The sequence below is a fragment of the Sander vitreus genome, chromosome 9 (assembly GCF_031162955.1).
Source record: "Sander vitreus isolate 19-12246 chromosome 9, sanVit1, whole genome shotgun sequence".
NCBI classification, from domain to species: domain Eukaryota; kingdom Metazoa; phylum Chordata; class Actinopteri; order Perciformes; family Percidae; genus Sander; species Sander vitreus.
This window is the reverse complement of record NC_135863.1, coordinates 18799238-18825815: the sequence shown is the minus strand read 5'-3', so window position 1 is coordinate 18825815 and position 26578 is coordinate 18799238. Positions and strand designations below refer to the sequence as shown.

The window sequence follows — 26578 nt, the reverse complement described above, 5'->3', positions numbered from 1 at the left end:
TAATGATCTCTTTGTTTTTACTTGATTTTGGCAGTAAAAGTTAAATATCCCCGTTGACCGAAAAGTAAACATCCATATTGACCGGCAAACACCCCCCTGTATCTGCATGAAATGGTTTGGTCCTGCCTTAGCGCTCAGTGAGGGTGTTTAGTTGCAGTCAGTAGATGCTCCAGAACTACAGTGACTATAGTGTCACCAAGTAACGTTAAATCAAAATCTGGTTTTCAAAAAAGGAAAGAGAGAAAAGAGAGAGACGAAAGACAAAGGAAAGGGTGTCAAACTGTAACCCAGTTTTTCTCCAAGAAAGGTGGGTAGCCTATAGTCTGTGAGTGGTATTAACCTGTTGGCTTAATGTCCATAGTGAAATAAGCTAGCTAGCTACAGACTAGTGTTAGCCTACATTTAATCACCATTTAATCAGTGCAGGGAAACGTTTAGCAAGATACTCATATTAAATCATTGTCCCTGCCCCTTTTAGCAGACTTAACAACAGATGAGTCAGCAGCACCCCAGTCTCCCCCTAACTGTGCCCCTCCCTGTCCCAGTGAAGAAGGTGAGCAACATTGTGGTCAATGACATGCCAGTTAGCATCATAGCAGGGAGTCTGTGGGGATTTCTCTGTCTCTCTTGCTCTTTTTACCATTACAAAAAAGAAAAGGAAATATTTATTAATGACAGAAATTCAAACACATTAATAACAATTATTTTCTCACATAATGATCATTATGAAATAAAATAAATAAAAAAAACAACCTACTGTCTGTACTGGATGCTGGACAGTCGGAAACAGTGAGTAGCTTACCTGAGCCTGCATGTAAGATACAGACAATATTAACTGTATTGAACTACAAGAAGCAACACAGTTGCAAGCCTTTAATTAGAGTTATGTAAAGCTTTTGATGGGACAGTTAGGTCCTAGAGATGTGGTGACAACAGCTGCGCAGAGGGGGCTAAATTAGATTTTTTGCTGGTAGCCGGTACTCTACCACTGACAGAGAAAGCGTCAGTGTCAGAGAGATTGACCCTAACGTTACATAAACTGAGCTTCAAACTAACGTTAACGTTGATGTGAGCGGAACAGCTAGCGTTAATGAGGAGTCTGCAGCTACCAACCTTAACGTTACCTTAGTCAATGACACCGACGTCAACAATAATGTGAGTAACGAAACACATGGATGGCCTGACTGCTGGTCAAGGGACGAAATTATGTATTTTTGCTCCATGAACAGCTGGCTCGTTTTTAAAGATAACAAACTGGGCTGCAAAACATGTAGCGGCATCCCGTCATTTGCTGGCCAGACAGAGAGGGGACTAAAGCTGTCAAGAGAATCACACACACACACACACACACACACACACACACACACACACATTTAAATAAATGCATACATTTATGTTGTTAATAAATAACAATAAATTGTTGTTGTACCAGCAATATCTCCAAGTTTTGTTTTTCACTGTAGAAATCTCAAATGTCATAATGATTTGCCGATGCAAGAGAGTACCAGCACCTTTTTTTCCACTTCACTTTCACACTTCAAGCACTGGAGAGAAAGCACAGACATTACTACAGAATGAAGAGGGATACAAGCAAACAAAAAACATGCTCATTAAAGGGTAAGAAAACAGGAGGAACCTCTGCACACTGAATGTTTACAGGACTCAGTTTTATTGTCTTCAGTGTGTCCTCTGTGTATTTGCATTCCTCAGACTTTCTGCTCTCTTAAGTAAAGAAAGTCCATGAGACACTGGAATGTACTATCACAGGGTCTAAGTCATAAACGACAGGCTGAATAATGAAGACAATCATGATGGAATGTGCTATTTATGGGTTCTCAAATAGCACTTTACAGTAAAAGGACAACAGACCATACCACAGAACATACAGTAAATTACAGTAAATATGACACAAAGACAGAGAAAGAAAGAGAGAGAGAGAGACAAAACTACCATTGTCATGGTTCAATGCCCACTTCCCCATGATACACTGCAAATGATTTGCTATTATCACCACATTCAGAACATGTCTATAGTGCACAGTCACATTAGGATTTGTTTTGGAATTCACTGGCATAATTTACACAACATACTAAGCAAAATGTTCACTTAAAGGTGCTTGAATAAACTCAACAAGTTTGTGTCATTATTCCAGTCTCCTGAGCAGCCTTTTCTGCTTACCTCTGAGTCTGTGCCTTCTCCTCAATATTCTGTCTTTTGACATACTGCAGAAGGACTGTCTGTCTGAAAAACTCCACAATCAGACCGCTTAACGTAAGGCCTAACCGTGTAACAGACACCATCCCCCAGGATTTTTTTGTGTGCGCTTTAAAACATCATTTCCTGCATTCTGGCAAGTATTTATGCTAACATTTATGGTGGAATTGTCTTTATTTATGTAAAGGAAAACACTAACTAATGCAGCAGAGGCCTGTACTACGAAGCAAGATTTGGCGTTAACGAGCTAACTTCAGGTTCAACCCAGGGTTTCTGTACTACGAAGGTGGATCACTTGTGATCGGGTTCAATCGCCGTGGTAACTTATGCTGAACGCCTAACCTGGTCGGGAGCAGGTTATGTTGGAGATTAGAGATCAACCGGTGTAAAAGCACCGCCTACTGACCAATCAATACTCGATTGATAACGGCGTCACCGTTCTTAGAAGACCAGGTGGAGCTCGGTGGGTGGAGAGAGAGAGAGAGGGAGAGAGGGAGAAAGGGGTGCGCACATAAAAGTTAAAACATTTAGAGACCGACAACCCCGTTAGCATTCACTGATGTGTATATTTATGAAATATATAGATTGTAATGGGAGGGAATTACATATCGGCTCGGCTTCTTGAGCCGTGTGTTGCCAATGTGCACATCAGTTTGAATTTAGTTTTTATATATTTTATTTGCTCTCATGATGGCTTCCCACTGCCAGGGCTGCAACTGAAATACTAGGCTAAAGCAACAACGGTTTATGGAAAGTGCACAAGTGTAATTATGGTCAGATCTTGGTCCTGACTGATGGGGAAGTGATATTAATAAGCGTTATGATTTACGCATCTACAGCGTCGTCTATTTTTTTGCCAGCTTTCCTTCCTGTTTTAGGAAGCAGCGACTGTATTGTGTTTTCCTGCAAAACCGTGTCTGTGTTATTCATATTTATGTAGAATTATAATTTCCTCTTCTTATGTAAAATATGCGGCTCTGGTAGATGTTTGCGATTGGTCGTGCTGTGCAAACACCGCCTCTTTTATGTGAACGCGCGCGCCGCTGGATTGGGAAACCCTGGGTTGACTGAACTAGTTGATAACCAGCGTCGTGATACAGCTTATGCGGACCGCGGGTGTTAGGTTAGGTGAAGCCGGGTAACTGAAAGAAATCCAGGACATGTTGATCTCGCTTCGTAGTACAGGCCTCTGGTGACAATTGAAGATATAAAAACGTTATGAAATAGAATTCAGTAAGGCTCTCAGGCATTCAGTGTCAACTGTTCTCATTTAATGTTATCCCTGCTGAGTTAACACACACATGTAGTTTTTATGTAAATTTGCATGTTTGGTATTTTTATGTATATGTTGTGATTGTTGTATGTGGACCCCAGGAAGAGTAGCTGCTAAATTGTTAGCAGCTAATGGGGATCTGAATAAAGGAATAAAGTAATGTAGGCATAATTTACTTTGCCCTCTTTCTTTAAGTCTTTTGTTTGTGGAAGTAACCTATTTAAATGTGCATGTTCACGGCATTTTAATTCATTTAAAAACTCTGGGACTTTAATAGCTCAGATGTGTTTTAGCAAGATTTCTCGCATTTTCGAAACTGTTTTGCACATTCAAAACATATCCCACATATATGTGTTTTCTGTGTTCTATTTTTCAGATTATTTTTCCAACAATTTTGCTTTTCAAAAAGTGATGGGGACAAAAGCGACCATTTCAAGTGGTGGGGACATGTCAAAGCCTTACAAAAACATCCAATTGGTCTTTTTGTGAACAGCTTTTCTCATTCACACAAAACACACAGACAGAGTTAAAGACCCTGAAGAAACAGGGGACACAACAAAGTGTCCTTACTTGTAAATCCCCACTAAAGCCCTTTTACTGAGAGTCATTAAAGAGAGGAGAGGTCTCTCAGTGAGGGAGGAGCTGCCTGTTGATGAACACCTTATATACCGTCCTGATCCAGCCAGGTTCACCCAAACCTCTCACATGTTCTCTGGGACTCAAGTGGAAATAATAAAATAACCAGTTGTCTGATACACCAGTGTTATGAAATACAAAATATTAGATATGCAGATTAATTAAGAAGCATAAATGTTGTATCTATATGTGCTAGGTGGCTCTCATGCTACACGACTGACAGTTTTGTTATTTAAAAAGACAGTTTTTCTCGCCATGTCTACATACAGTAGGTCAGCAAATTTTTGTTATCCTGTCGGCTACGCACTGTGACAATTGTGTGACTTTTAATTGATTTTGAATAGTTTTACATTTATTATTCTCTACAGTATATCCTGTTTGTACTCTATTGTTGAAATCCGTTTTGTGCAATACTCTAAATGGGTAAACCAACTGGCTGCAGTTCTTTAAACACCCATTGCATTAAAGAATGCAAGCAGACTAGTTCACTTCTACATTGACCCATTACCGCCTTACAGACACACTCAATGATACACACCCAAAATACATTCTTAGGCAGCAAAGACCTTATCAGGACATTTGTTCATACAAAATGCCTATATACTAAAAGTACACCAAGCCCGACACGTTAGAAAACCCACATCATGCACTCATACGCTCCCTAACAAATGTGCTTTGTTCTGTTTTCTCTGTGTGGTTTAGCCTTTTGTTGAACACAAACCCAGTTCTTTTCTCTGCAGTACCTTTTGACACGTGACTGACTGAGGTGATGTTGACAGCTGGAAAGTTGAAAAACATGGCGTTACAGTATAACTGATCGGATTTTCTTTAGAGTACATTTCAGACTTAGCAAGCCCATTTTTTTAACTGTTTTAAACAGGTTGATAAACACTTGAATACATTAAACACAAGAATATGCCACAACAACAAGCCACCATACTCTTAATGAGACATGGGTGGGTGTTTTTAAACTTATTTTGTAAAGTGCACAAAGGCCTTGTAAAGTTTATGCATTAGAACGTCTTTAGTGAACCACTATTGATTTACTTAAATGTCCAGACACACGCTTTGAATTCAGTAACATCAAGTTGACGTAGAGAAGTACATCTACATGAATAATTCAACCCATTTTACATATAGAGAAGGAGAGTGCTCAGACCGGTAGCTATGGACAAAACTTCGGTATCTCTAAACTAAGATCCCGATGCACTGATGTCTTTTCTTGGCTTCTCTACATCTTTCATTAAATGCAAATATCAGTTAAAGTTCCCCTCCACTCAAAATATGTTTTTCTTCTTTTTCCCTACAGTTGAATGTTTGAGTTTCACTGTACAGAATTGTGAATGTGCAGAGTTTGACACTAGACGGATGTTTTCATGTTCAGCTGCTTAAAGTTATATGTGCTTATTGAAAATCCCATTTTCAGGGCTTGGCCTACAAGCATGATTTGTGACATCACAAATAGTTTGAAACCAATCCTCGTCCAATATTCAACTTGGAAAAGTCTGATGTGATAACTTGAAGCCTCTTTACAGTGTAGTAGGAAACACCTGTTGTCAAGAAACTGTCCTCCCCAGAAAGAATGCCCCATGAGTCTTCTTTTTAAGCAGCATTTAGAGTCATTTACATTTATAGTGGTGGCGTCCTCTGGTGACTGTAGTACTTTTGAAATACCTACCTATTTAATTACGATTATTTGTACTTTTTTCACATTGTGTTTTTTCTTTATTTATGTGGCTTTATCACTTGAAGAGCGTGATTGATATCAAAACTCAGTTGTATTGTAGGCTACATGGGACAGATTAACTGAATCGTCATTATCATATGATCTATTTTGTTTGTTGTGGTTGAATAAAGTCACGTGTGGTCAACATATAGGCCTACAATAACTCTGCCTCTCATATCTCTTGAGAGCTGTGTAAGCAGGCATTGGCTAAAAAAAGAACATTATATCATTATCTGCTTTGACCATGTCCTGTCCCCTCCCTCATTCACATGGTGACTATATGCTCGTGCTGAATATATTCAGCACGAGCATATAGTCACCATGTGGACTATGTTGCTGGTTGAGAGGTGACATTTAAATTTAACTTCACTATGTGGCAACCTGTTGTTTAAACATGCAAAGGGGAAACACGGGGCATAATATTTATAGCATATGAAATAGGGAATGAACATTAGGCTATAGAGCCTATATTTGAGATGAGTTTTTGTTTTAAGTTACTGTTTGAAGCAATTGTTTAGAAGACTTTTTAGAACCTATAATTTATAAATTGATACCGAAAGTGGGATTTTTAAAAAACATTTTTTTAACTAAAATGGAAATGATCATATGCCAGCTGTCAAGCGAGAGAAAAATAGCCGAATTTCTTGGAAATTGTCAATATAACTCTGCACCTAACTAACTGTAGCACAGCCTGTATGTAGCTGAATCGTTGCGGCAATAAACGGAGCTGTACAGAGAAGAGCAGACCTACAACATCCGGGCAATAGTCAGCTTGCGCAGAAACGGAATGGCGGAGGTAAGTGAGCGAAAACGAGGAATGTAATGACTCAAATGATAGAAAAACTGGACCGAATTTAAGTATTGTGTCACGCTGTACGGTATACAAGAGTGTCGACGCTTTCACCGGCCGGTGAACGCCGGCTGAAAGAGAGTTACGAAGACATTTTAACTGGGGAGCGGGGAAAGAAATGGAGAACCTCTCCAGCGTATCGCCTCTCTCCGCGTTCTTAGCTTTAAAGAGCCATTCCCTCCGCCTTCATAGTAAGTCAGTAGAAAACAATAGGGAGCCTGGCGGGGTCGGTGCTGAACTATTTCAGGTGCGCCCCGGCGGGCGACGAAGTGGATTGAGTGAAAAAGTTGGGAGAGATGTCATGACTTGGTGGCGGTAAACTCCGACTCTCTCTTTCGGAAATATTGAGAACTAGTTATTTCCTTCTTGTGCTACTGGTAGTGAGCCGGGGAGAGGAAGAGACGTTCAGCACCAAGTCACAGGAAAGCGCCCCTGGTCAGACAGACAGCACTCGATGGGTTGGGAGAGGCACACAGCATTAATATTTAGGTTTTCACTGTAGTTTTAAAACTTATTTGCCGAGGAATGATGTCTTTTAGAAGTATGATCTAATTAAATGAGTAGTGGCACTCAATGGGAACTAGGTGGGATTGTTTTCATCCTCTTACACCCTGTCCTGTAGCCTACTAACCGAATTTTTCACTCCTGTATTAAACTCTTATGTGGCCTCAAGTTGCATGTCTTCATCAAAGACATATGTTCCATTTTGACTTAATTCTTTTAGCCCAAAGCCTGTAGGCCTATTGGAAAACAAGTTGACACACTTTCAGAAAATGCTGTCACCCCATATTGAATACTATTAGCTGTTATGTGTTGGTTTTAAGAGGAATATGGCATTATATAACACCAAAACCAAATCTGTAGAGGGTTGTCTGATTATTCTGTTGGCGATTTAGAGAGATTATATAAAAGTTATAGATGAGTGCCACACATCGATTCAGTAGGATTTTTTAAATGATACTTGTAGCCCTACAGCAGGTCTCATTTGTTTAAAAAGGGTGGTTTAAAAGTCAGGAGTCAGCTGATCTGTAATAGGATGAGCCAGGATCAGCCATGTTTGTGTATACATGTGTGCCATGGACACACAGAGGAATGTGCTGCCATAATGCATCCCCGTGCTGTTTTACATGGCTTAGAATGTCCGTACAAGTAACATTGTGTTTGTGTGTTTCTGCAGGTGGATTAAAAGCCCCTGCAGAAAAGTGTGGAGGTTGTGGCCTAGTGGAGAGTGGAGGAGGTACAGTGATGAAGGCCCTCAGCAGGAGAACCAGCAGCAAGAAGTCTTAACAGGCCTTAGAAGACTTGGAAGAGAACGTTTCGCCCCATGAAGATGGCAGCGCAGTCCCACACTGTAAGGTCAAGTTTAACTTTGTCGGTATACGTTAAAGTTAGCAACTTATTTTTCTGCAGACCTTACTACATCTTACTGCACTTACATACCAATTGTCACAGTATTCTTACTATTGAAATGTATGCTTTGATTTAAATTACTAAACTAATGCACTTATAACACTTGAGTGTTATTGAAGTTCTTTTTTAATTAATTTAAAGTTAGGTTTACAAGATATTTATACATTATTTGCGAAAGAAATGATGTAAACAACACAGTTCTGAATCTATCAATCACAGGACCAAAGTCATTCATCACATTATGTAACTGAATGCAGAGACTTAATAAACAGAAAATAATTTGGATACAAACAGATAAAGCCCTCTGAAGAAACACAAATGGCATCGTTTTCACGCAACCCTCAGACTAAAGTTGCACTACTGCCATTTACAGTATATATTTTAAAACCACCTGACGGTACATCTACTCCATAACCGTAACAAAGCTCTATCGGAGCCCATATTCACCTGTTGACAGGAGCTGCACTTACACACACACACAGAAACAGCTCCATGCTTCACATAGTGTCACTGTCTTTCCCTTTGGCCATTAAGGCTAAGGTGGAGTAGTACAAACAAAACATGGTCTAATCAGCAGCAGCAGTTAACAGATAATAGATTTGCTTTACAGACCTTCCTAAAGCGCCCAACCGTGTGGTTTTGGAAGTAAAAATCCAATTCATTTTCTACATAAGGATTTTGATTATTAACCATAATGTCTAAACCATCCAAGGTGGACTTATCACGAGCTATAAGATTGTGAAATTAAGTTTTTTTTTTTGCCCCCGTAGAAGCCAGAAGGCCAATGATATCAACCTTGTTTTAAGAAAAACAATTTTTATTCGCAATGTCATGGAGAAGTGCCACACAATACACAACCCCACATCCTAAGCTTAACGGCGACGGCTCTGATTGGTGGAGCTCGCTGTTACCATGGAAATGTTTACCCCACCTGCGAGCTACTATAAATGATAAGTTTCTCTTGTACCTTTGCTTTTTTTTGTCGTTTTCAAAATGTTTTTTTTTTTTTTGCGCCAATCATCACGATTTATCTCGTAGCTGGTTGGCTCTATGCCCATGGCCACAAAATGCAAAGCAAAGAAAGATAGCATCCTTTTTTTTTCTTGTCAAACTTGGCTAAATATCACATTTAAGAGTTGCATTTATTAGAACAAACTTCCTTTTGAAAACCAAGCTCAGGAAATGATATAAAACAGCTGTTGATTATTGCATCTGCTTCAACGCCTCAAATCTTGACTGATAGGAAAAGAGCTGTTCTGGGTTTCACTCTGCGAAGGTATTGTTTGAAATGTTGTGGCTGTTTAAGAGTGAGTCTGCAAACTATGTGAGAGCTTTGGAGATATTTGGACAAAAGAGGAAAAAATACCAAGAGTGTCAATGAGATCATTGAGGCGACAGATGTCTGAAGGAGGTTATTTTTCATGAAATGTGAAAGTAACCCACTCATCTCCTCCACCTGTCGCTGTCTCCTTCTGTAACTCCCTGTATGTAGGCCGGTGAGCTTCCTTTGGAGGAGCTGCTGGCTCTGTATGGTTACACAGTGTCCGATCCAGAGAAGGAGACCTGTCGCATCGCTGCCAGACTGCCAGACATGACACTGGACAAGGTGAGATACAACGCCAAGAACGCAGAGAACCGTTAATTCCTGAAGTATTTATGAGTGTATTCTGTGTTATTGTGTTCTTTGCTGTGCTTTGCTATAATGCGCTGTTGCATTGCTCTTCATTTGTATTGTACAGGATCAGATAACTGAGGATCTCTTTCCTGGGGAGGAGGACGAAGAATCGTCAGCTGATGATCTCACCCCCTCAGTCACCTCAAACACCTCAGATCTGCTCCGCCGCCTCCAAGGTAACCCACACATAGACGTACATTTACACACCACTATATGCCTTTTTAAGTTATCTCAGCAAAAGAAAAGTTAGAAAATGGGGGGGGGGTAGCTTCATAAATTCAAGACCCACATGCACATTCAGGGCCTTTTTCTGATGAAACTATGTTTAGCTGTCCTGAAAGAAAGGAGCATCCCTGGAGCCTTTGTTTTTGGTGGAATATTTTCTCATCGTTCAATTTAAAATCCGTGCTTTGCTGAGACTGCAGCGTGTTACTTACAGCCAGGCGGCACATTGCAATAACATGACATGCCAGAGTTTATGATGTCAAGAAATTACATGAAAGCTTTGATTTGTTTATTTCTGTATAATGTGATATGGGAACTTCCTGGTATGGCAGCATGTACTGCTGTATGTGTTCTCTCTCCATATGACTAAATGATGTCAAGACACTCAAAAATTTCTAAACGGAGGAAGTTTAAACATATTCAAACAGCCTTCCCCTGGTGGTGACAGTATTGGTGCTGAGTCCACAAAATATCCTGAAAACCAAATATATGACTGCTTTTGCCTCCTTTATGTATCCAGGAGAGATTACCTGAGCACTCAGTTTCTCTAAAGGTAAACGAGAGGAGGTGCCTTGTTCGTCTTTGATTCTTACTGGTCACTGCTTTATCTGCTGAGTAATATATATAGCATTTTATCATGTCCACACTGTCTATACATTTCAGTGCTACCCACTGCTGTCTTGGGTGGGTTTCACTTGAGAGATTTGTGTCTCAATAGAAATGTACTAATGTGATCTACTTGTCGAAAGGTTAATAAAAAAAATGGAACATATATGAAGTTTCCGATATACTATTTGAAGGTACTGTGATTTGTCAGCATCAAGAGGATTGACAAAATCTTCTGACGGGCAGTATGTGTACAGTTTTTAAAATGATCGCCTGATCCTCCTCTCTGATGGTTTGTCTCTCAGGTAGAGACAAAGACACATTAGTCAGCTCATCAGATGAGGACTCCGACGATGCCTCTATTCCCTCCAATGAAGAGCACAAGGTAGGCCACCGATGGCTCCAGCACACTTGATCTTATGATCAGTGGGTCTTTCTGAAACATGCACACGATTCTGATTCAGTTTAACTAAGAGGTATTAAGCATAATGTACAGCATGTTGCAGTTTACATGTATTTATGGGAGAAAAAAAATTAGATCTTTTATTAGAGTTTTTTTGGGGGGTTGTCAATAGTGACAGTGGAAAGAAAGGAAAGGGGGCGGGGGGGGATGAGGATGACACGCAGCAAAGGCCCGCAGGTCGGATTTGAACCCGGGCCGCTGCAAAGGACTCAGCCTACATGGGGCGCATGCTGTACTGGGTAAACTAGAGGCCGCCCCGGCAGTGGAGGTTTTGACAGCTTCAAAAGCTGTACACATCTTGTACCATAGACTGTATAAAAGTGAAGCCAATGTGCAAGTGCCTTTTAAACCTGCATTCTATCTAATTTTCAGCAGGGGGCGACTCCACTGGTTACAAAAAGATGTCAGATTGTATAAAAGTGAGAAAATCTTTTCACTTGATTTATTACCTTAGTAAACCTTTTTATAATGGGTTCATGGTCTCAATTGCTAGCTTCAAGTCTTCTTCAATACAGCATGATGATCATTTTGTCAATTATGGTCCCATTTATTTTAAAATAGAAAATAAAGCAGGGCATGCTTTAAGGCGTGGCAAGTTTGTGATTGACAAGTTGCTACCATGGCGAACTGTCAATCAGGATAGAGGCTTAGCAATGCATAGCCATGGCACTGTTCACATTTAAATAGGCGTAATCTTGTTTTTGGGTGTCCCTGTTTTTGTCTCTGTAGCTTTGATCCTTTTTACTGTGTGTTTTCAGTTCATGAAAGTTAATTGTAACATTTGGTCGCCTAAAAACGTCTTGTTCATGTCCTTGTATTTTCAAGTGGGCAGGTCTGCCTAAAGAACCCTATCACACAGCACAGACTTCAACAAATTGTCAGCCTTTATTATATGACCCATTTCCAAGCTATGACTGTCTTTGATTTCATTCTCAGGAGATCATGGTTGGCTCTATGTACCAGGCAAAAATCCCTCCACTCCGTTCATATTCCTACCAGGAGAGAGGTAAGCAACTGAAAAGATCTTTTGTTGCTGGGTTAGCTCCCACTGGAGGTATCAAACAAGACACTGCCAAACACATCTCCATCTACCTTCGCTGTCTTTTTCTGTCTCTCAATCATTTTTTTTTTTCTATGTCTTCCCCTTCCCAAATCCTCATCTTCTTTCTCTGTCTCTTCCACTGCATTTGCCCTCATAACCTAAACCTTTCGTTGTTGCTCTAGACTGCAGCAGTGAGGACCAGTTGTTGTGGAGGCCGGGTGTTCTGCCAGTGCAGGAAGTAGAAGAGTTTTTGTTGAATGCACAGAGCCCACATGGCCAGCAGAGGCCATCATGCACACAAACACGAGGAGACACTGTCAGAGACAACCAACAGGTTTAGTAACTTTAAATTGCATTCCAGAAGACACTGTTAAGTAGTGTATTCCAGCTGTCCGGCTGATTGTAGTAACATGTGCTGTAAGTACTGCTCACTATCTTTGCTTTCTTAATATTTTAGTTGTACCGCTTTTGTCACAAAACGTGTCCCTATGTCTCAAGGCTTGAAAAACTGGTCTTATTTCACCACATCTTGACTAATCTACCTCAACTTAATGCAGTTGATAGTGGATGATGGTTTGGTCAGTCTTTGTCAGTGGTCAATCTGGAGTTCTTCCACTCAGTGTAAAAATAGAGATCATATTTTGCAGCCATTACGTCTCTTTGTAACAGTCTAACCCCTTTGTCTCATGTATTCTCTTGATTCTCAGGCACTGTATGAACTAGTAAAATGCAACTTTAATGCAGAAGAGGCACTGAGACGACTACGCTTCAATGTGAAAGTGTTCAGTGGTAAGAACCTTTCTTCCTGTTGTCCTACAGTACTTTTTCCAACCTGCTATTATACTTATTTATAATCCACTCAATGACCGTGATAATGACTAATGAAACTATGTATAATTCACAACATTATTTGGAGTAACCTCTCACAGCTGTAGAACAAACGTATCCTTCCTTGACTCCATGAGCGGGGGGGGGGCAGGATCTTTGGTACTGAAGACAGATTGTATTGCATTGAAACCACCAAATCTGAAAGAAAACCACAAAACTTTTGTTTGGTTTTATTTGTTAAACTCCTTCCCACAAAGGAGCCTACCAAGTTGTGTAGACTAAAAAGCAACACACAACAGAAGTGGAGTCCTACCTTCCTCCAGCTATTGATATGGTCTCAAACTGAAAGCTATCCCTCAGTCAAACAACAGCTTTGAATATTTTATGCAAACATGGCAAGGATCAGCATATCAACAATATCAGAAACAGACCTTTTGCTCTGCAGATGGATAAAGTAACTGACAGGAATAAAGGCTGTTTTTCGATACCATTGTCAGATTTGTTGATGCAGATGATGTGAAGGAGAATTACAGTGGGTTTTAATTTCTTTCACTTCTTTTGAAAGATGATCTGAAATTGGGCAATAGCTAGTAAATTACAGGGACTCCCAAATGCTCATCAAGTGCAATTTTGCCAAGGTGCAGTCAGTCGACGTACTGTATGACATAAAGAGAGGAACTTGCATCCAAGTGCTGTCCCTATCAGAGTCCTGAGCTGAGCTACGTAGGTAATGACAAACTGTAGGATGAGATTATAATCTTGGGAAATTAAAAGAATTCACTAGCCCACAAGTTTTAAATATAACAACTTCCTCATGAAGTGACATGTTTTAGAAACTCCATGAACTACATTTGCTGTTGCAGGGCACCAACACATGCCTTCCACAGCTTGTAGAAGCTTGTACAAGGCAACTGGAAATGTGGGGCACTGAGTAAAATAAAGGAATGTTGTAGACCCATTTGGGAGCCTGAAGTCAAGCACTGAGTTCTAGAAACTGCAGATCTCATAGAGCAGTGGTTCCCAACCTGGGGTCCGGGGACCCCTCAGGGGGGCGGCAAAGATCACAGGGGGTGCGCAAGTCTTTATCTGGTTTGAGGTTGAGGTAAAAACAAATTATGATAATACACTAGAATATATAATGTATACAAAAGTCTGAATAAAAACTATATATATTTTTGTTCTCGCATAAAATTGTAGGCAGGCTACTTAGTAGGCCAAACCTCCGGGACCTCTTAACCTGTGGCCCTTGCTGTCATCAGGTCAGCTGCTAGCTGCTATCATCCTCGTTTGTCCTGCTGCCACGGCATCACTATTTTATGAATGAAACATGGCGGAGAAATGTAAAAGTGCTGCAAACTCCTCTGTATCAAAAAAGAAAGTAAGGCTCTATCTCGAGAGTTACCTCAACTTTGGTTTCAGAGGGGGGGCTCAGCTTTTCTTAGACATAAGTAGGGGGGGGGCGCCAAGGAAAAAAGGTTGGGAACCACTGCTATAGAGTGTTTGAGACCTACGAAAGCATTTCCGCTGGAGGATACTGCAAAGTATGACTGCATCTAATGCCCTGTCAATGTCCAAGTCCTTCACTGTAGTTTGAAATGGAATGGGGGGGGGGGGAAACTACAACCCACCTACCAGTTTTCCTGCAGCTGGCTCTATCAAGTAAAAACTGGACATTGAGAGGCGACATCAAAACCCTGCTTTGTGATCATCTACAGCAGGGGTCTTCAACGTTTTTTAAGCCAAGTACCCCTGAACTGAAAGGGAGACGGAGCAGGGACCCCCCACTACATACAGTATATTGTATAAAATGAAGTTGCATGCAACTGGGCCTACAATAACATTTAGGGCGGCCTAAAGCCTTTATGCATTGTCTTTTTGCATAGAATACTAAGCTATTAATTAATTAATAATCCACTGTGCTACATGTATGTTTTAATGTTAAAACATACATGTGGCACAGTGGATTATTAATTAATTAACTCTTTGTGGATGGCTATCTTAGTGACTACCTTACCAATAGGCCAGAACGCCTATCATCAGTGGGGATTTATATTTGCTAATAATATGTTGGATTTTTGAAAAAACTTTCAAAAATTAACAAGGCCCCCCTGCTGAAGATCACTGATCTACAGCACAAAGCTGTGATTGCATTGCATTCATTTAAAAAAAGAAAAGAAAATGATGCTAACAATGAATTAAAATGAATGTGTTAGTGCTAAAATATCTTTGGTGCTTTTCCCCCTCTTTAGAAGAGCTCTGTGCCTGGAGTGAGGAGGAGTGCAGGAGTTTTGAGCATGGCTTTCGGGTTTATGGGAAAAACTTCCACCTCATTCATGCTAATAAGGTGAGTGCACAATCGAGTCTTTCCTGACTGATGATGAGCGCTTTTTCTCAAAGCAAAAACGTTTTCCTCCTCCTCAGGTACGAACACGCTCCGTTGGGGAGTGTGTGGAGTATTACTACATGTGGAAGAAGTCTGACCGTCACGAGTACTTTACCCAGCAGGCCACCAGGCTCAGTCGCAAGAAGTTCAGCCTCCAATCAGAGAGCGTGTGAGTACTGCTGGAACCCAAATGACAAGATTGATGGCCGCCTGAGCCCAAGCATACGTGAATTGTAAACAGGAACGTGAGACCTTGCTATTTCTGCTATTCGGTATGCTGAAATACTAGAATATATAATCATGGAAATTTAGAACTTTTAGGCTGTGAGTCATCTTAAATGTATTAAAGACATGTTCATATTATCTACTCTATGTCTCAGCATATGATTGTATTCCATTTGCCCCTCCAGTGATGATTTCCTGCTTGTTCTCATGTGAACTTCCCATTAAATCCATAACAGTCCTATTCCGAGAACCTCTTTCAGTAACACCTGATCTCTTTTAAAGCTGTTTATTTATTCATTCCCATTAGTTATAGCTTTGTCAACGCTATTTATAGTGTACCTCTGCTACTGATCTAATCCCAAATTACAAAACAACATGTACACTATGTATCTTGTTTACTGGAAAATAGCCCTTATGAATATTGAATATCCAGAGTAGCAGGGCCACTGTTTCTGGAAAAACAATTTTTTTATGCAATTTTTTTAATTCTTTGAGCACCAAAACAAGTTTCCATGCACCTCCATGGTATTGGGAGAGCATCAAAGGGTGTGTGCCTTACTCTGATTCTCTACTGGGCGCGTCTGTGCTGCATTCCGGCTGCGCCGCTGTTTTGTGGTATTACTGTATGTTTTTCCACCTCCAAGATGAATCTCTTGTTGTCCGTGGTGTTGTAAAGGAGACATATTTGCAGCGATGTTTGGGGGGGGTGTTTTGGTAACTTGACTGGATAGTCTTGCTGTTTCACTGCCTGCCTGGCTTGCCTGAACGGCCCGCGTGAAAATAGACCTGGCGCGTATATTTAGCGGAGCGGAGAGCCGCTTCACGCACGCTTCTGGGACGCGCCGTGAGGTAGGGAAGTTCGGTCTGGACTTGATCCGTTGTGGAGCAGCTATGCTCGAACCAGAGCTGTTCGGACCAATCAATTGTCAGGGCGGGCTTTATACGATGATGGACAGATGATCAACAGTAACGTAATCAACCACGTCACCAAAGAGCGCTTGGGTTGAATTCGTTTACAACAAAGGTGGCTGCCAGTGGAGAAGTGAGATGTGTAGATTCCGCCATCGCGTCTGTTATGGAAGATATCGACAGCGCATTCATTTTAAAAGGGGAACAGTGTGCGTGCAGTTGAGTTCTGTTGACAACTATGTGTCGCTCAACATGCGTCACATACTTGATTGGTTGTAGGTCTATGCAATTGAGTGCAGAGGCATTTTCTTTCCTGGTTCGGTTGAAACGCGCCCCATAATCACAGCCCAGTGGAGCAGTATCGGACTCATGTTCTGACTAGAATCTGAGTATGACGACGTCAGGCTATCATTCTCCTGCTCTTTGTCTGAAATTGTGTCTTGATAACTTTTCACTGTTGATGCACACTATGTTACGCTAACAGTGGCTGTGTTGTGTGCTACAGGGAAGATGGAGACCAGGACGGGGAGGTTGGGGAGCTGGAGGGAAGCAACAATTCCTCAGGCTTGTTGTCTCACAGCTCCATGGCCACTGGGCAGCTGGAGTCCCCGTTACCTCTCCAGTCGAGCCTGGACCAGGACAAACGAGGTAATCAAACACCTGATGTGGTGGCTCATCTTCTGAAAACTGTTGCCACAGTAGAGTAAATTTGCTCTCTTATAGATGACCAACACAAATAATAGTGAAGCATGGGTTACAGCCATAATACCCGGACATATTATTCCCATTATCTCATGTTTACAGCAAGACAGAATAGCTTGGACAACAAGCACATGAAAACGTTAGAGCACATAAACCTTAGAAGATTTCTACTCTTTAAGTTTCATTTGAAGTGGAAGCTGGGTTGTGAGTAGAGCACATAGTAAAACAATCCCAGTGTGCCTTTTAGGATTTAGTTTGGTTTCCCTTAACGCTGGAATCCGAGCTGTGCATCTTTCTGTATTTAACCGTTTACTGTACATACCATGTCAGACACATATTTCAAATCCCATAATTTTCTTCTATTCATTGTGTTTTAACATGCAATTCTATGGATTTCATTTATATCTATTGATTGTCTTATTTTGAAAACATGGTTTGCCTTTTATCCTGACATCGCATATTCATTATCTTCTGTTATGAATCATTTTTATGTCTCACCTCTTTTGTTTTCCCCACTCTTTTCTTGCCTCTTGTGTGTCCTGTGTTGTTGTTGTTGTTGTTGTTGTTGTTTGTGCGTGCACGTATGCATGTCTGTATCTGTATGTGTGTGCATGCACACCTGTTGACATGGTGCTCCAGAGGAGGAGAGCCGTCCCCGCCGCAGGCGAACTCCCCGCTTTCTCTTAAAGCCATGAACTCGGTCCAGACAGGCCAGAGAAAGCAGGCTGGGCCTGCAGGTAAAGAAGGCAAGACGAGAGAATTAGAGAGAGAGATGAATGCTGTGGTGATTGGGAACAAATCTTAACTTGCCTGTGGTAGATAATCTAATCAGAGCCAAAAGGCACAGGGCTATTGTATACCATAAAGTAGGCCATAAAGCCTCCTCTGGCTATTCAATAAATGCCACTAATTATCTAACAGATAATTTTAGGATGAATTCAACCTTTGCCCTCTTGACTTTTGTATATTTGATATTTACCATTTGATATTTACCATCTCATATGTTCAAAGTGTAACATTTAACCGTAACCCTAGGTTAAAATTAAAATCAATTGTATTTACTAAGAATACGTTTACAGTTTGTTGTTACGGCTGCAGTGCATATCGGCTTACAACTTACACACACACGTATAAGGAATTCACAATGCAAATCAACAAAACAAAATGAAATAATCATACATATTGCTCTCGTACAGAAGCAGATCAATTGTTCCCATGCATTTGGCAAGAGAGGGCAACTCATAGGTCCTTATGCAAATGAAATGATTGTGTGTTAATTTAAGAGCCACTTTGATGCACGTTTCTGTCAATTACTTCCATAGCTAAAGAGAAACTCACTGATGCCATAATTTACAGTTTCATAAATGTGGAATAAATACTTTTGTAAGCAGCTGTATTTACTGTGTACACAAGTTTTAGTTAACTGAAAATGTTTTGGATAAAGCTAATTTAACTGAAAACATCCAGTATGTGAACATTTCTGGAACATATAAAGCAAGATTACATGACTGACTTGCATTTTGTTGATCTGTCCAGATGGTGAGCTGGTGATGGGGCTGTCAGACTTGTGTGGTGACGGATGTCCTCAGCAGCTCTTTGGCTGTCCCTTCTCTCTCCCGCCCATGGACGGCCTGCGGGATCCTGACTCAGGCAGTTGTTGTCCCTCAGCTCTAGTTCAGCTCCAGTCCCCGCCCTCCCTCCAGAGCTCCCAGTGGGCTGGCGGGAGCCCTCCGTCCTGCCATGACGACTATCGCCTCCCAGGCTCCTGTTTTTACCATCTGCACATGCGTAGTGGACCTTTTGTTTCCGAGGGCCCTGACTGTGACACAGCAGGCGGTGGGACTGGCTCCCCCCACGGGCTGCAGGTAGAGTTTAGCCTCCCGTCTGCCTCACCTCCCTCATCTTCTGTCCTCCCGTCACACTTCCAAGCATTTGGCAGCCTGCTGCGCTCCTCTCCCGTCCAGCATCCCCGCTCTCTCACACAGTGAAGAGACATGGGGAATTCAAAACTGAGTGGTACTCTTCATGGTTTGCCCTGTGTCGAGATCTTTGATCGGTGTTGGTATTTACACAGGGCTTGAAACAAAAAAACAGGACAAAAAGTGCATTTACCTTACTTGGTGAAAAAGAAAGGACCTACTACCTGTGTTAGGGGGTTACTCGCCTGTTTGAACCCGCTTTTTAAACTGAGACACTTTAACCCTCTGTCCATTGTGGAATGACGAGTGTTAATTACTACTTTCAGGGCAGAGCTATTGATTGGCTATGATTAATACATACTTGTGAAAAGTGCAGTGCAGATGATGAGAGCTGCAGTGGCCATGCAAACAAACCAGAAGCAAGTGGCTAGCAGTCTTTTTATATATAAAATGGAACAATGATTGCCAATGTTAACCACTGTTTCTTTGTTTTCTTATTTATCAGGATGGAAAAGTTTAACTGCAGCTCAGATTTCATCCAGACTTCTTCCTTCAAGAGCCAATCCCATTTAGTTTTAGGTACGTTCTACATATTGATCAGCACTTTTGCCGCTGCAGCCATTTCAGATCTGTCTCTGGAGAGTGTCACGTTGACATGGTTGCTGCCATGCTGACCACAGAGTAAAATCTGTCCCTTCAAAGTATATATAGAATACTTTATTTAAACTTAAGTTTAAATGTCCTCAATTAAGTCCGTTATTTGCTTTCCCTTTTTCGCTTCCTCATGTCGGTTTAGTTTCCACTCCACTTGTCTGAAGAGTGGCGGAAGAGTCAGAATTTTGTTTACATATAAAGAGCTGAAACTAAATAACATTTTCTGAGGTTGAGATTTGATCATGGTCGGGGGAAAAAAAGAGCTCAATATTTTTTGCAGGTTTTAGTTTTTGCTTTTGTGGAAGTTTTCATGCTTGTTCTTAATTTGAAGATTTACGTAGAGATTTACAAAGGTGCAGTGCTTGGTCATCATTTCTGGTCAACGTTTCCATCATGTTGAATATGTAAGAGTAAAAACTAATGTAATAACAGATGTCGGGGTCCAAATATCATGCTGATATGGAATTTATCAGATCTTATGCTTGCCATTTTACATCCAGGTAACGTCCAATCAGTGTACAAAGTGTGAACAAAGGTACATTAGTGATATTTTTAGTGGGACAGATCCAAACTGTGTTGTGGATTTAACAAACACAGAAAATCTGTCTTTTTTCCTCTGAAAAGTTTCCTTCACCGACCCCTGCCGCCAGACATAATGAAATACACTGACAAATGTCACAAATGTAGTTGCATTAACATTTGTAATAATATATTTTATAGTGCAAATCTCTAACAGTTTCTCAAATTTTTTTTCCCCCTCATGTTAGTTGTCAAACTGTCATGAATTTTGAGGAAGACAAACTTCTCTATTCTCAGTGCACTTTTATCATCGCACAGACAGTATTTAAATGAACTGGCACAGATATTATTCTAAAGTTTAAACCTACAGTTTAATATCTCAAAAGAATATGCCAGTTCCAGGATGAGAATCATATAGACTTAACCCCGATGTGAAGTCCTAGATATGATAAATACATATATGGACAAAGCTTATACTAAAGATTACAGTGAATATTAGTTGATTATTTGATTGATTGAGCTTTAAGATACCTACTTATTAAGAATAATTAAATACATTTGTTTTTGTCACTTCACATAATCTTTGTGTATCCATCCATACACAACGTACATGTGGAATTTTCTCCTGCACGTTAGTCAAACTCTCTAAAGAGGTAAAGGCAAAGTTACAGGGAACGAATGAAAGGATTAAGCCCGAAGTTCTTTCTTCCATCGGTCCTATTTATTCCTTGTTTCGGTCTATAAATGTGGAAGCTCTTTCTGTAATTCCTGTTAAAGCCAAGCCAGTTTCAGATCAATATTTGTTTGGTCTTTGTTTACATGAGAGGGGGGGGGGGGGGGGGAGGTCACGACGAGACCACGAAGGCAGGAAACGGCGCCGAATCACTCCCTTTAATTCTTTTATTTTTAGCAATTGTACTGCTTCTGTTATGTTTGTTTATAATTATTATATTTTGTAAAAAATAAACAATTAAAATGAACATGAGTGAAACATGTATGAGTTACTTTTTAAAAGCTGATACAGCACCTGTACTTGTTTGTGAGACTAGCAGTGGCTCACACACTACTAAATCTTTCACCAGGACGAAAGCCCGAGCCTACTCTCCAAACTATGTTTTTGTCACGAAAACACGCAAGAAGTGACACGGGACATGACGTAATATCATATGCAACACAGGATTTTTGGATGCCCCCCCAGAAACAAGCTGTTTGAGAAGTTTCTTTGGATGTTTAGACACTTCTTTCACTGCTTTTTTTTTTGTTACCCATTGTTCCTGATAGGAATGCATGCTGACCACTGAAGGAAACTTGTTACAGCAGTATTTCAAGGTGGGAATTTGATACTCAAAAGATACTAGAATCACTTAGTTTTGCCAAATTGTTAAATTGAATACAAAAGATTTGCTCCACCTTCATCAGAGAGCAAGGGACAATACAAAATAAAGCAATGATCATCTCTTAACTACATTTTTGGATAAACGACTAGCCAAAGAGAAATATAACAAAGCATGGATACAAAATCCAGTTCCGTTGACAATAATCTGACTCGGGTTAGTTCATTTGTTGCAGCACATTTATCTCTCCTCTCCCTCCTGCCAACTCCACCACCTTATCCCACCCTGTCCTTTGCTTTCTCCCCTTTACTCCCCCCCCCCCCCCCCCTCTGGTGCCCTCTGCTGGTCCCAGGCAGCAGGTGAAGGAACAGAGCAACGCTGCAGTCATGGCTTCATCACCCGATACAGCATCTACTGTTACATGGAGAGCGAAGCAACAAGTAAGGTTCAAACACAGACGATTGGCTGATATAAAAACAATATTTATAAAGATTTATAAAAAAAAGTATACAGAAACTACTGTTATTTGCTTGACAAGAATGTTCAAAAGTATTTGAGAGCCTTGCAGTGACATGAAAATATAATAAGCATATTTGTTGTGTTTCAATGACATGGGAAAATAATACATTTATGTCTCTTCACTACGATGGCTGAGAATCATCCGCCAATCAAAACATAAAACCTTACATTTATTAAGCCTTCCCTGTCGCAGAAGCCTCCCGCCTGTGTTCATCGTAGTGTTTCTCCCTCCTCGTCATTGCTGCATGTAGACATGGTGAGATGATCTACCAGTTCAGTTCTATACAACTGAACTGGTAGAACTGGTAGGTGCAAAAATAAAAAGTTGTTTAAGCTATGGCTTTCAAAACAAGACAGAATAAAGCAGCTAAAAGTTTATAGCAAGAAAAAACAATTCCAAAGGTAACAAGTGAAATAATCTCCAGGTATAAAAATATTAGTCTTATTACAAGATGTCCAGGATCTCCATATCATACAGTAATAAGGCATTACAACCATAAGTTACTTTGAACCACAAGAAATGTAAATATTTTTGTCTTTAAGCAATATGGAATATTGTGTATTATGGACTGAGACTTATTTGAGTAACTTTCAATGAATCTTGGCGGTTTTATCAAACGTGTACAGTATATTATTTTCACCATGCATATCCGTACAGTTGTACATACTCGACTGCTGTCCAGTATTGGCGAACACCAAAGAGCTCTAATGTAGCAGTTAGGTGTTAAGTTACTTAATGTTTGTATGAAGTATAAAATGAAATGACTGTGGTAGTTCAGTGCTACCTTTAGATGTTACCAGACCAGCAGATGTTCCCTGCTGGTCCAAGGAATAAAAATGAGAGTCGGTACATTTTGTTTAGTTGTAGTTGTGTCTGGAGGGTTGTTTCAGCTACATGTTTTAATATGTAAGCATGATATTAAGAATAAGAAGTGCATGTGGAGAGCAGTATACCAGCAGGAAAAGCCCTCATGTGACGCAACTCTCCCTCTATCTCATTACAAGGCTTCTTGTAAGTTCTTACAAGGCAGAATAACTAAATGACAAAGTGTTTTTTTCCCCCAATTTATTTTGATAAAAGTGCAATTTACAAGCAGAAAATAGATGGTTTGTTTTCTGTGCTTAACCCTCGTGTTGTCTTCCCGTCCACCAGGAATTTGTTGTCCTTCCAGGTCAAAATTTGAAAATGAATTGTTTTTGGCACTTTTTCCAATGTATTTGACACTTTAAAAAAAGTTTTTTGACACTTTTCTCAAAGCTTTTTTAAATTCATGGTCAATAAACCTAATTTATATGACATTCTACATAATTTCTGAGTAAAAAAAAAAAGAAAAGCAGGAATTATGAATAAAAACCAATAGTTGAGATCAGAGGATGTTGAGTGAATCACATACTGGTATCTGTCAAAGTTTAGTCAGGATATGTTTTGAACCCATTTCAACATGTTTTTGAAATGCTATAAAATTGAATAAAACACCCAAAATTCAATTAAAGTAATCATCAATTGTACCTGCGAAGAATGTTGTATGGGTTCCATACAACGTGCATGCATCCATGTTATTTTGGGGCAATTTGGTTGTAAGAAACCCCTATTTCAATATAAAAAACTTTAAAAACGGGTCAAATTTGACCCGAGGACAACACAAGGGTGAGATTGAGAATGTAAATCTTATAGTCTCTTGTCAGAAGAAATGTTCTTTATTTCCATTTCAGTTGACAATAAAACAACACAGGGCCATCAGTGTGACTGGTAGCTATCACTAGTTAAACACAGAACATTAACAACACAAGTGTAGGCTACTTCAGGTTAAAAACATCTGCATCCAGCTAGCAAAGGCAATTTGTTTTCCAAAGATTAAGACAACTTTTTTGTCACAAAGGGCATAATGACCCTCTGAACAAAACTTTAACTGTCCAGACTACCCTTTGCAGTGTCAGTGTCTGTGTCTTGTTGCCAGGATAAAACAGATCATCTGGCCTCCAGTTCCTGACCCTGCATTCAGCAGTCTGACCGCCTGGATCTCCAACTCTCAACGCACAATGGAAAACGTCTACTCCCAGGGAGTGGCTCACACTTCTAAAGTAACTGTATGAAGAAGTCTGTGGCTGAAGAGCATGTGGGGAAGCTTGGTGGACCTTTAATCATTTTCTTATACTGTAGCCCAAACATCAGTAATAGCTTCAGTGTACATTTTGAATTTCTGTGCAGTTGTCACACACACAAGGACAATTTGGTAGTAAATATGTTTTTCCAACCCCATATTTTCTTTGACAGAGTTGTCCCTTTTTATGTTTTCATTCTGGCCAAAACATCCTTAAAGGAACATATTATTTTCATTTAATTATTTGATTATTCTTTTGTAAAGAAATTGTTCTTTTAAGGGCAGTAATACATTATAGGGAGTTTCCTGACATTGAACAGGTGGAGGAGATCATGCTGCTGGAAGAGCTACTACTAAAATTCTGGAGGACACAGATTGTTCTAATGTTTGGGGGGGGGAAATGGTCAAACTCACAGATATTGAGAATTGATGCATATCAATGGGAATATCGGCATTGGTTTATGGTTATACCACCAGTGCAAAATCAAGATTAGAGATGGTCCGATACCATTTTTTGCTTCCCGATTCCGATACCGAGTACCGATCCGATACCAGTGTGTCATATATTTTATTATGTTTTAACAGCTGTATATTACTATCCCTGTATGGATGTGATATGATTTCTATCTTTGTTGTCGGTCTGGCTCAGGTTAAACTCTTTGTGAAACATGAACAAACACAAACAATGAACACCCCAGAACTTTCTTTTATTATCCAGTTTGACAGTTATAACGGAAAAAGAACATAAATAAACTGCTTTAACGTAGATTTTCTTTAGGGCTTTATTACGTGGTATCGGAGCGGTGCATAAACTCCAGTACTTCCTGATACCGATACCAGCGTTTTAGGCAGTATCATTTCTAATCAAGAGCAAGAACCATTTTCTTATTACATTCAGAACTACTGTAGTCAACACCCATTCTCATCTTTTCCACCACCGCATGGACCAGATAATTAATTCTCCTCTTGTCTGTGAGCATATTAAGGACAGATAGTGTAATTGTAGTTTTTTTTTTATTGTTTGCTGTTATGTTCGCAAGCATTGTTTTTAAATCTTGACACCGTTGTAGTCGAGGATACGTCCTAAATGTTTTTTCGAGGTAAGAAATGAAGGTCGATTGTGTACTCACTGAAGCAGACTGACCTGACTTAGGGCATATGCTTAACCTCACCTCCACAAGCCATCAACGAAAAGATTGCTTCATTTTATTTCGAAAAAGCAAAATGTGGTGGCTAAAATAACAAATATAAAATTTGGAGGCATTCCTTTATGGCTTAGGACCATATTTGTGAATCTATTTCCTGCAGAATATCTGAATGAATCTGGGAATGTCATCCCAAGTATTTATTTTTTACATTTCAATCCTTTTTACTAGAGTTTCAGTCTGTTGAAATTAGCCTTTTCTTGTTAGAAACCACCAGAAGGGGGCAGAAAAAGCTCAGTTGTCCTTTGTACTGACAGCTGTTCCCTTTTCCCCTGCTCCCCCCCCACCACCACCATATATTCTGCTGCATATTATTGATGTTTCATTTGCATACTATCAAGTTGTAGTCGGCAGCTGTACAATGCTAAATATAATCTCATTTTAGTGCCTTTAATTCTATTGTTTGCAGATGTGCAGAAAGTCAAATAAAGATGCAATTCAGAGTTTGTGCACGCAAGATTAGCTACTTATCAACTCAAGGGTGCTGAACTAATAGACTTAGGGGTAAACGTGGTGTTTGACATGCAAACAGAGTTAACTGTTAATACACACAAATTACTCTAAAGTGCTATACACATGGGTGGATGTTGCCAGCGAGCGGTGGCCTGATATTGACAGCTGGTGGGGAAACATCCTGACTGCCTGGAGCAAAGGAAAAACACACAAAAAAATGGTTAAATCATGCTAATGTTGCTACAGTCCCAGCAGGGCATGTTAAAGTCTCCCTGCTTTGTTAAGATGGAAGTTGTGTCCTCTATATTTTTTTGAATCACCCACCAAGTGTGCACAGTGTGAGGCCACCTCCCAGGGAAGAGAAGGTGTTGACTAATATGTGTGCACTTTATTTAGAACTTGTTTGCTTTTTAGTCAGATTCAATATTAACCTCTCTCACAACTGGGAGGAGAGTGCACTGAGGGAAAATGTGAAGTTCTCAACCAAACTGAGCAGCTCAAGTGTTGGTCCTGTGGGGCTTTTATGGGGAAACTGGAGTGCATGATGGGATGAGATCATTTAGGGCTCTCATCTATGTGAGGATTTCAGAAATGGGGGCAGAGCTGAGTCCTCAATTAAAGCCACAGCCTCAGTGTAGTGCTTTTTAAATCCCATGAGTGTATGTTCTTGATTAAGTCCAGATAATGAGGTCAGGTGTAACGACAG

At 40.2% G+C, this 26578-nt stretch overlaps 1 protein-coding gene across 3 annotated transcripts; it reads left to right on the top strand.

Moving 5' to 3' along the window:
• Positions 1–6553: 6553 nt before the first annotated feature.
• Positions 6554–21250, top strand: mier2 (mesoderm induction early response 1, family member 2). 3 transcript variants are annotated; one of them, XM_078259077.1, is made up of 14 exons: positions 6554–6645; positions 7877–8050; positions 9602–9715; positions 9849–9960; positions 10921–11000; positions 12015–12084; positions 12303–12454; positions 12828–12909; positions 15198–15292; positions 15370–15500; positions 16971–17113; positions 17809–17913; positions 18704–19032; positions 19592–21250. In XM_078259077.1, exons 2-14 carry the CDS (start codon positions 8024–8026, stop codon positions 19604–19606), a joined length of 1455 nt encoding a protein of 484 aa, XP_078115203.1. In that variant the 5' UTR covers positions 6554–6645; positions 7877–8023; the 3' UTR covers positions 19607–21250. The 3 variants fall into 3 exon arrangements, with proteins under 3 accessions (XP_078115203.1, XP_078115202.1, XP_078115201.1); XM_078259076.1 differs by lacking the exon at positions 19592–21250 and having other exon boundaries at positions 17809–17904; positions 18704–19521; XM_078259075.1 differs by lacking the exon at positions 19592–21250 and having other exon boundaries at positions 18704–19521.
• Positions 21251–26578: the final 5328 nt, after the last annotated feature.